The sequence below is a fragment of the Bemisia tabaci genome, unplaced genomic scaffold (assembly GCF_918797505.1).
Source record: "Bemisia tabaci unplaced genomic scaffold, PGI_BMITA_v3".
Lineage (NCBI taxonomy): Eukaryota > Metazoa > Arthropoda > Insecta > Hemiptera > Aleyrodidae > Bemisia > Bemisia tabaci.
In genome coordinates, this window is record NW_027311759.1 from 1 (window position 1) to 11,386 (window position 11,386).

The window sequence follows — 11,386 nt, forward strand, 5'->3', positions numbered from 1 at the left end:
CGACCAAAGCAAACTGCGAAAGACATCTGAAGAACAGGCATGCAAAAGCGTCGCGGGAGGAGGTGAAGAAGTCGATTATCTATCACCCATCCGAAGACTCTACTAACAGTATACCGGATATGAAAAATGTAAAACGTCTACTTTTTGCAGAGTACCAAGATACTCTAAATTCTGGAAAGGAAACGGAAGCAATAATCGACAGGACGCTTTTACCGGATATCAAAAAAGAATCTCCAGAGCGGTCGACAATTACTCCGCCTTTGTCCCACCACTCTGATGAGCTCAAGCGACCAGGGAGCGATAACGATCGAGATGATATCGAAATAAAGAAACCCCATCTGGACGAAAGCTCCCTTTCCTCAGATGACGAGGACAGTGAAAGAAATGAACTAGATCAGACTTTTAAATCCATGGAAAGTGAAAGTTTGCAGCATGAAAGTTTGAGCCACCACCCTCTAGATTTGTCCATGGATGTCCTGGATTTGAGCAAGAAGAAGAAAGACGATAGTGATGTAAGCCTGTCCGCTGAAAAATGCAATAAGAGTAGGAACTCAGATTTTTCTGCTTCTGAAGATGAAGACTTTGAGACGGAAGACAATTTGGACGATGAAGAACAGCACGCTCCACAAGACTTGTCGAAGAAGTCAACCTATCCAAAACTAGACAGGGTATCTAGCTCTCCTAATTTTACGAACAACGCTGAACTATCGGATGAAGTGAAGTCGCTGAAAGAGGAACAGAGAGCTTCGCCATCTGAGAGCGCATACCGAAAAACTGATCCGAAAAATTTGTTGAGCAACTTGTACGCCAACAACTTGAATCTCAATTCACACCCACCCTACCTGGGCTCCGGTCCTACATTCCCATTTGCTGCCGCGCCGTTTCCACCATACCTCCTGCCACCTCCCCCATTCATGTTTTCCCCGACAACACCAGAACTCGCGGCGGCCAAAGAGCAGTGGCAGAAAGAGATAATGCGTGGCTTCCAGCTAACTTCTGGTGGCTCATTGATGCTGGACCAGTTATCCGTTGTCTCAGCAGCGGACAGATTCCAAGCCTTACAACAGCACGCGCTAGCCGAGTTCAATCGACAAATGGAGTCTGCTAAAAACGAATCGCTGACAAAATCCTTCTCTCCGACGGCCAAGTCACCCGATCTGGGTCAGCCACCCGCAACTCAAGAGATGACAAATTTCATGACCCAAGAAAAGCAATCACCCGACAATATTACACAATTACCAAAGTCTTTGAAGAACGATCCATCATCCTCCATAAAAATGGTGATCAAGAATGGGATGCTGATCCCGAAGCAGAAGCAACGCAGGTACCGCACCGAACGGCCTTTCGCCTGCGAGCACTGCTCCGCAAGGTTCACTTTGCGCTCCAACATGGAGCGGCACATCAAACAACAACACCCTCAGTACTGGAGTCAGCGACAGAGAGGGAGCAATGGATCGCGTGGGCGAGGAGGCTATCTGAAGGCTCCTTTATATGAGCCTCATGCAGGTCTCATCATTCCTTTCCCAGCGAGTTACGCTCAAAGCAACAGCAGACACTCTCTTACATCCAATGAAGAAAGCGATTCCTTCCAACGGAACTCGAGTGAAAGATCTTTGGAGTTGAATTTCCAATCGAAACCGTACATGGGTATCTCCGATGAGGTGAAGTTCGCCATTTCTCAGCAGTTGAAATCCAAGTTCCAGCATGAGGAGAGGGATGACGAATCTGATGCTGGAGAGGAGGAGTCTAGAGACGACGAAGATATGGAAGAACTGGTGATCGATGAAGAAGAAGAGGAGAAATCTTTGGAGGTGCCGGAAGTAAAAGAAGAAGAGGAGGAGGAGAAGAAATCTACTTCGACGCCAAAAAAAGAGGAAAATGCAGACTTGGCTAGCGTTTCTCGCATCTTGGATAACGCATCGACGCAAACCTTCAAGCAGTTCTTTAAGGCCGAGGATGAGAATGCGGCTGGTGAAGCGAGTGAAGAGGAGGAGGAGGGTTTCATGCCTGGCAGCACCAGCGAGGGCAATATCTCTGGCAGTGATGAGAACAAGTGAGTTGATTAGTTGATACCATTTTGATATTTCTAACCTAATTGGATCCATTTGCTCGCACAGGAGCATGAATTCATTGCAATGTTTTAAAATTGAGAAGGATAGTTGGACTGCATTGTGCAATTTGGACCTATAAATTCTGGCTCATCTGAAAAAACACTTATGTGCATAGGGAAACTAAGGGCACATACGTTTTTTTTGAACCGGGCTGGAATTTATAGTTCCTAATTGCAAAATGTAGTCCAGTTTACAGACGCATCGATAGGTAGCTAGGAAAATTCCCTTGCAAAAGAGAATCCTCCCATAATCGATCAAATTCAGTAAAATTCGTTGAAAGATTTCCTTGGAAGGACAACTGAGAAAATTTCTCTGAAGAGGAGAGATTTTCCTTTACAACCAGCCCAAATCAGATCATTTTTTTGGAAGATTTCCTGAATGGTCCGCTCATTTATAAATGCACTTTGAGGCAAGTTTAGCAAATTTTGTGAAATTAAGTCCCTCTACAAATAAATTAATCGATTTTGAAATGCAACATAAGAAAACAAGTTTATTCTAACTATCTTCAATTCAAAACTGCATTAAATCCCTGGTAAAAATTGGCGATAAGAGCTGCGTTTCAAAATACCATAGGAATTCTTATAGCCGGCTAAAGAAGGCTACAGAAAATCATATAGCTGGCTGTAGAATGCGGAGAAAATCATACGGCCGGGCTATACGAAGCGATAAAAAATTATGCAGCCGGGCTATAGTTCCTATCGCCGGGCTTTACACTTTATCGCCTGGCTATTGCTTTTTCGCCATCGATTATAAAAGGCCTATAAGAAATTGTGTAGAAATTCGTGTGCTTGGAAATCATTAAGTTTGATACGGAACCACCTTAATATTTACAAAACACACGTTATATTTTCCTTTAATACATATTTTTTTCATCAATTAAAACGAGAATAATCCATACAGGATGTGCAAATACATATAAAATCATGAGTTGAATAACGCTGACTCCGCCAGATTAAATATTAGAGCCTAACGCAAAGCGGAGCGGCGACGCACTGGCGCCTACAAACCTAACAGGGATACTTCACGCATTGCGCAACGCGTGAAGTATCCCTGTTAGGTTTGTAGGCGCCAATGCGCGTTTCGCGCTGGCTGCCCGCCTGCCGCACCGCAGCGTGCCACTTGAAGCAACTATTTCACACCAGAGGTATTGCACAGTATCATACGAAACTGAAGGCGCTCTAATATATTAGGAATGGCAGGCATCCATCAAAAGTACGGAGCTTTCCTCGCAAAATAAATCAAGATACTACGGCCCAAAAAGAGAGCAGTGGTCCAAAAACTCACTAAGTCCTAGCATCCGTAATTAGTGACGTGTAGCGTACACTTTATCGCCTGGCTGTGAGTTGCTTAATCGCCATCGGCTATAAAAGGCTATAAGAAATTGTGTAGCCAGCTATAGAAGCTATTGGAAATCTTAGAGCCGGCCGTAGGTCTATGGTATTTTGGAACACAGATTCTACTGCCAATTTTTACCAGGGATAGGTTGAGCAATAACTTTATAAAGTTTGACTAATCCTAATGTGAAACAAAGGGTGAGTTGCGATATTAAAGCTGCAAGTTTTCTTTTTATACTCTGCAATTTAATTCCTGTTAAACATGTGATGCCCATGGAGACCCCGGTTTTTTTTGGGCCAAATTACCATGTGCCCCCGTGGGATATTTTTGACAGGAATTAAATTGCAGAGTATGAAAAGAAAACTTGCTGCTTCCTCCTGGGCACCCTAGTCTTCCCTATGGTCACCCTAGCAGTCTTCCCCATGGGAATCCCAGTCTTTTCCTCGGTTATACCCATGAGCTCCCATCAGGTCCCCATGCAATTCCCATGATTCCCCATGAGGACATTTTTAACAGAGGGTGAATACCTAGATTAGAGGTAGGCATTGTTTTGAGATTCAGGCATTTTAATGATCAAGAGACCAATTCACATAGAGAAGAAAAATCACGCAAGTTTTCAAGAAATGACGTTGAGTAGTGTTCTATTAAAAAATAAAGTATGACAGGAAGTCTGCGACGTCACAAACCGAGATACGTGGTCTGGTATTTTCACCGTCGATTTAACTCCAATTACATACCGTTTTTTTGGCTTTGGAAATTCAAACATTAAATTTCCATTGGATTTGTTGCAGGTCGGAACCAGAGAACAGCAGCACAGGTCAAGTAAAGAAAAAAAGCGCTTACTCCTTGGCACCGAACCGAGTGTCATGCCCATATTGCAGCAGGAAGTTCCCTTGGACATCCTCTCTCCGCCGCCACGTTCTGACCCACACGGGTCAAAAGCCCTACAAATGTCCCCAGTGCCCTCTTTTATTCACCACCAAGTCAAACTGCGACAGACATTTACAGCGCAAACACAGCAGTCCAGTCCAAACCGCCGAGGTGAACCCTGTCGATTGCAACAAGCCCAACTCAGCACTCAATTTCACGACCCGCAACGTCCCAGAGAGACCGTACAAATGTAAAAACTGCCCAAGTTCAACCTTCTCTACACTAGACAACCTCAAGAAGCACATGTCTGAGAAACACAATGGAAAACCGGTAGAAAGTGAGAGACTCGACAGTGGCAACCATAGCGATTGCGAGAATGAACAACGCGATGGCAACCTCAGCGAGTACGAAAGTCAGGGGAGCAGCGAGGAAATAGATGTTGTCAAAGACTCGCCTCGACCCGAGGAGAGAGACAATTCTGAGGTAGAGAGCCGGTCCAACAATCCTCCACTGCTCCTTCAGCCGACAGTGGACTCTTCTACACCAACAATTGACCAGGTTTCAGTTGTGCCAGGGTCGACGGATTTGCCGTTCAAATGCCATTTGTGTGACAGTAGCTACGCTGAGAGGCACGAGGCCTTGGATCATATTCGGGACCGGCACTCGACGGAATTCCAGTTGCTCATCTCAAAAGGTGCTCTTGATGCCAACGGATCTGTTAACGAGGAAAACTCGCATATAGAAGAAAACTCGACCCATGGAGAGGAGAATATTGAACAGCTGAGAGGGAAGTTTCCTGATTATGCTAACCGCAAGGTAAGTTCCTACGTGCCGAATTAGAGCTGTTAATTTTACTATTGTTAGTATTATATCACTTGACATTTAGAATTATAGGTCATGAACAAATGAGGTTAAACAACTAGGTACCTTGTATGACCCAAGTAGCACAGTGCAACGAAAATGTTGAAATTAAATTGCGACTTAATTTCAATAAAATTGTAATTTTTGTCATCATTAAATTGCAATATTTTTACATTATTTAGCTGATTTATGCCAATTTTAAACTCTCAACAAAATGAGCTCCATGTGTCAAAGAGATAGGCAATTTGCAATGCAATGAAAAATTACCGCTTATTTGAATTTTATAGCAATAAGTTTCAATAAATGGGGCCCCTTCAAATAGGAAGTAGGCAACATACACAACACTTAAAATGACAGACTCTTAGTTCTGATTTCTAAACTGCGATCTTCAGACAATCGAATTCCAATATTGTATGACCTAAGAATGTTTTTTTTGGCTACTCTAGTAGCAATGACCTTTCAAACATTTTTCAGAAACTCTTAAAAAATTGTTAAAATTTTCATATTAGGAAACCGCTTTTGGCTATTTTTTCAAAGTAAAATTTGCGGAATTTTTCTTAAAAAACTTCTATAATACCACTGTAGTTTTTTTAACATTTTTTCAGACATTTTTGGAAAACCTTAGTTGATATTGTTAGAGTATTTTTAACACTTTTTTACTCGAATTTTACCGCTCGTAAATTTTACGTAAAAAACTAGCCAAAAAGGGTTTCTTAATACGAATATCTTAATAGTTTTTCCAAGGGCTGGCTTTTTGAAATTTAGAGTTTTTTAAAAATTGTTTTTTCAGTTGTTGCTACTAGGGTAGATATTTTTAAAATATTTCCGTGGTCAATAACTTAATTCTGAGTGGTTTTTACATTAGAGTTCCTCTACCCAAAGATGGTCAAATATTGTCAATCTCTGGACTGACCTATGTACATTTTTATTCCTCAGGTGAAATGCGCTTTTTGCCTGCGCCGTTTCTGGTCAGCGGAGGATCTTCGACGGCACATGCGAACACATACGGGTGAACGCCCGTTCTCATGTGATATCTGCGACCGCAGGTTCACTCTGAAGCACAGCATGCTGAGACACCGCAAGAAGCATTCTTCAGGCAACAATTTTGTGCAGAACCCGTTGACTGATGACCACTCAGCTCACAGTGACGATGACAATGGCCTCTTAGCTTCAAAACTGCCCGTACCGGTGATTAATCACAATAACAACAACATAAACTCGCCATTTAAAGCTGTTTTCACAAACTCCCTCAAGTTCTGGAAAAGCCACAATGCTCAAGGGCCGAAGGGTCTTAGAGGTGACTGTGATGAAGGCAATGACTTGATCGGTAATTTATTGGGTATACACGATAAGTCTATAATTGATAAAATGCTGCTTTCGAAATCACCTGACGATGTCGCTAAACTGCTTGGTGTTCAAAAATAGCCATTTTAATGAGTAAAAATCTAGTTTTTAGCCGCCTATGTGGTATGGAGGCATCCTGCAAGTACACACTCAATGCTAGCCATCCATTGAAAACCTAGCTGTCAAAGACTGCACTTTTAAAAAATCGAATTCACTTGTCTGTGTTACAAAATATAGCAGAGTACTTTTCATTCTTTGAATGAAAAAAGAGGTGACCTCTGGGGCAGCTTACATTATTAATATAGTTGTTTCCAAAACCTACAGCAGTATTCTTTATGAGAGGGCACCTTCTGAAATGGAGTCAATTAAGAATGTCAAACATCCGTCAACAGAATTTAGGTAATTTTGAGCTGAAATTCAATTCATTCTTGAGTAATTATTTTTTTCTTTCATTGATCATGAAAGATTTGTGAGTCAATTGATTAGTTGTCTATCCTTCATAAGTGTAAAAACCTACCAAATAGAACAAAACCAACTCTTTATACCTGTATATATGTCCCAAATTTCCCGTACATTACTCCCAAACCATGGAGAAATGTACAACCCTCTGAGTGCCTATAAAAGTAAATAAGTGTTTTTTCCGTTTCTTTCCTACTAGATTAGTGGGCATCATTTTAATTTTTGAAAAAATTATTTTATCAAAATACATATTTAAAGGTCTACAATTTAAAATTGTTGATTTCGTTGTGAGGTTAATGTTCGTCTTTAAATAATTTCTTATTCATGATATCCTTCATTTTCCTATTTGCAGTAAAATCAATACCCCTACATCCATTATTTTTATCGTTTTCTCATGCAATATAGTCTATTTGAACTAAAAAATGTTAATAATTTCTGCATGCTAATCTTGAAAACATAAGATTACGTTCAATCCTAATCTGTCTTTTAATTGAGGAAGGAAAGAGGTTTATTAGTGTAGAACTCAAAAAAGTTGATGATTGGCTAGCTCATCTGAGGAGGATAAAAATGCAATGGGATCTCTGAAGCAATTAAACCATTCTTCAAATAAACTGTCTGACCCCTTTTGGATGTTTGTATTCATATGCATATGACTGCATCATGTCAACTTAAAATCTTTGACTAGAAGAACATTTTAACCTCACATAACATAATTATAAAGGCTTTTATTTACTTTGTTAGGTTCTTTCTTTTCGCATTATCTTTTCTTTTTATTCATTTTCTCATACTTGAAAAATTTTAAGGTATTCACGTAGTTGCCTTCAAGATGGAACTTTGAGATGCCTTAACTTTACCTGAATACGTGATAATACTACCAGTATTATTTTACATTCAGTAAAGTCTTTTAAGTATATAATATCACTTTTATAGTCTATGTAGATCATATATTATCTCTAGCAACAGTAGTGTCATTTATTTTTATACTTGATACCCTTAAAACCCGTACCCAATAATAGGATTTGCCAAGAGAACATTTGTCACTAATATTTTTACTCTTCAAGGTTTTTCTGCTAATGTTGGTTATCTATTATCGTTATATGTTGTTCTTCGTTGCTGTGCGCCTAATTTTGCCCAGTATCAAATATTAAACTCAGCTGAAGAAAATTAAAGAGAAAAAACGGCAGCCTCCATTTGACTACAAATAGGTTTTTGTAAAGAAAAATAAATAAATATGTAAAAAAACAAAGGATGAAAGCAACAATCCGTACAAACACAACTTAATGGTCTTATTAGTTTAACTGAGGTTTAATTGAATTATTCCTTCAAAATTTCTGTTATTATTTATTAAATATCTTCAGAGGAGGTCCTGATACTTTATCAATTATCAGGCGAAATACACAAACCAAAAATCAGTGTTTGTCTACATCTACATAGAATAAGGCAATCTTGAATGGACTGACGAAAAGCTCAAAACAGTTCCTACTATCTGCTTTCCGAGATAAAATTTTTCAATGCACAATTATGGCACAAAATACTTACTGAAATATTATGTACTTAGTCCCATATTCATAAGCTTGGGAACAATTAGATTGATAAAACTGATGCGGTACCCATTCTAGGGCTATACTGGAAACTCAAGATTTCATGAGAGTCCATTTTTTTTTTCATTAACGATATGAAGCAATATATGTAACTATTTGATCCAAAAGAGATGAAAACTGAATGAGTTCTCTCATAAACACTGGATTTAAGTATTTGCACTTTTTGTCTGTACAGTTTCAGGTGGACCAGCACATGTAGAAAAGTTGTTTCTTGTTATTATGTTGTATACATTATAAATCCTGTGCAAAATCTGAGTATCTAGAGGTCTAGAAAACATCAAAATCAAGGAGAAAAACAGTAAATTTCTTGAAAAAGCGTGTAATGTTATTTTCTTGCTTGATTTACTGGTATCTTTGGAAGTTACATGGCCAGCTGTATTGCAATCTTAATTTATGGCTTGCCAAATTGAGAAAGCAATGATTCTTTTCTGGCGCTTGTAGATACTCTGGAAATATCTCTCATGGAAAATGAATTGTTGTCCAAATCAGTTGCCCTCATTTTGATAGTAGGAGAAGATTTGAATTCTATTATGACTAAACATATCATGTCACGTTCTTTTAATTTTATTTTGTTTCCACCCTTTTGTACGTTTCACATTTTAATACAGCTTAGATAGCTACAACGGCCGAGAGGTTTGTTAATTTAAGTAAGTGTACATTTGCGCAAAATGAAATGCGCATAAGTAAGTAATTTCCCACCCCGATTTAGATGTTTTATTTGTAGATATTTTCAACTGAATTTCGTTTGTAAATATTATGTATAAATTTTTGAAAGCTAACTAGTCAAAATGAATACAAATTAAATTGTGTTTATATAAATTACCAGATCATCAGACTGGCAAGAAATTTGTTTCTTATATTTCTAAATATGTATTTACTTTGTTATTTCAGAGGTACAGTACCACTGAGCAAGTGTAAATTTTGTGCATTTCTTTCTTTAATATCAGCATCATTTTCCCTTCTCCCCTCAGGTATTTTAAAAATACTGAATTTCACCGATTAGACTTCTTTCTATTATTTTGTACAAAGATGTAAAAATTTTATTGTAAATACACATTATTATATTGTTGAGATTTTACTATTTCTGTAAAATACAAGTTTTTGATCTGTTTCCAAGCAACTCTGAAAAATAGTTGTATTGTTTTAATGAAGAAAAGTAAGAAGTTTATCACAAGAGACACATTCACATGGTTCATTTGTCAATGGTGGATTAGGAAAACGCGCAACGCAGCTTGTGCTTTTGCGAGTTCCTTGCCTCAATTTATTTTAATGCGGGAGAGCTGGTATTATTACTTTGTAAATTTGAGTGATCTTACTCAGCAGTTTTAAGAATGTACACTCAAAGTTCCCTGTGAAAATGTTCATTAATTAAGTCTTGAAAATATGCACAGCGAACATTTTCAGTTACAATACACACTTGTTTTTTTTAATCTTACCATTGAAGTGGTAATTAACAGCTCTCTCAAGGCAACGATCACTAGTTATTTTTCAAAAGGAGTTACCAACTGTAGATTACTGTCTCAGTGTACTCCTTTTCTTTTTCTGAAATGATAGAAGAGGTACGTAAAATTATAATTCCTTGGCTGATCTACTTTGTTCTTTAAAATTTCTACTTTGATCCTCTTTAACAATTACTTAAATATTTTTTTCTCTCTGTTTTCTTATTTTTGTGTAAATGTCAATGTCTTAGGTATTTCACTTCTTGAATCAGTTTTTGACTATTATGTGTTAAGCAGTACCTTTGACAGGAACTTTACTTGTGCAACAATGATACAGTTTGATGAGCTATAAGTTTCTGGATAGAAAGTTTAACTTTTGTAAAAAGAGAACTTATGGTGATAGGACAATAATATTCCAAGAGCGAAAGATAAGTTTTAAAAATTTCCATGAAGATAAATTAATTCAGATAATTCGACATACTTCAGCATATAATGCTATGATTCGAAGCTCACAAACAAGTTGGTAATTTTAATCAGACTGATAATTGAAATTAAATCATGCCATGCACATCTGTTTATTTCAAATTGGCATTTCTTACAGACATGATTGAAGACGTTGACACTTTGTAGCTGTGAATGTTGTCGATATTGGTTTCAGCACTCTTCCTATCCTGTTTCTTAAATATAAGTTCTTTTTCTAAAAGCATTTTCTATGGAACTATTTATGATGCAATAATTTTTTTTTTGTTTTATTTGTGTAAAATAGAAAAATTGAAAAGATAAGCAATGTATGCGTAGTATGAATTTGTCACTGCAAATAAAAAATTTAAAAATTTAGATGAGAAGTTGCAAACTCTTTTGTCTTTCCCTTACTTGGATCCAAATTGTATTACCACCAATGGCAGGGGTGCAGAAAGTTCTTAGCCTATACATCTCTCGAATATACTACTCAACTTTGAAAACCTATTTCCCCAAAATTTTCACAACTAAGTTTTTTTTTTTTTTTTCGTCCTTCATTTATATGAGTAGCTGCAATTTTTCATCAGGCACAAATTTTTTCTTCAGTAACTGCAGGGAAGCCTCCCAAATTTTTTAGGCGAACACGAACAAGCATGCAACAATGATCAAATGATCCGGAAGTTTACACACCCCTGACCAATGGTGGTGAAATAATGAGCTTGGGCTTTACTGCTTTAAATGATTCATTAGTTGTTGTTAGGCTGAGCTAATAAAGGGGGACTGAGCGAAAGAGCTGATTTTGAGGAGAGCCAGATATTACAAGAGAAACAAAAAAATTAGAAGGACGAGAGTGCGTCCATTAAAAACATAGAAGAAAGTTGATTGATGAGAAATTGATTTGAAAACC

General features: G+C 37.9%; 1 protein-coding gene across 1 annotated transcript; it reads left to right on the plus strand.

Moving 5' to 3' along the window:
- Positions 1 to 5: 5 nt before the first annotated feature.
- LOC109039119 (uncharacterized) lies at positions 6 to 10,857 on the plus strand (the record flags this gene model as incomplete). Its single annotated transcript, XM_072305854.1, has 3 exons — positions 6 to 2,053; positions 4,238 to 5,132; positions 6,114 to 10,857. Coding segments are annotated over 3 exons (3,432 nt in total), but the record flags the coding sequence as incomplete, so codon positions are not given.
- Between the last annotated feature and the right edge of the window lie 529 nt (positions 10,858 to 11,386).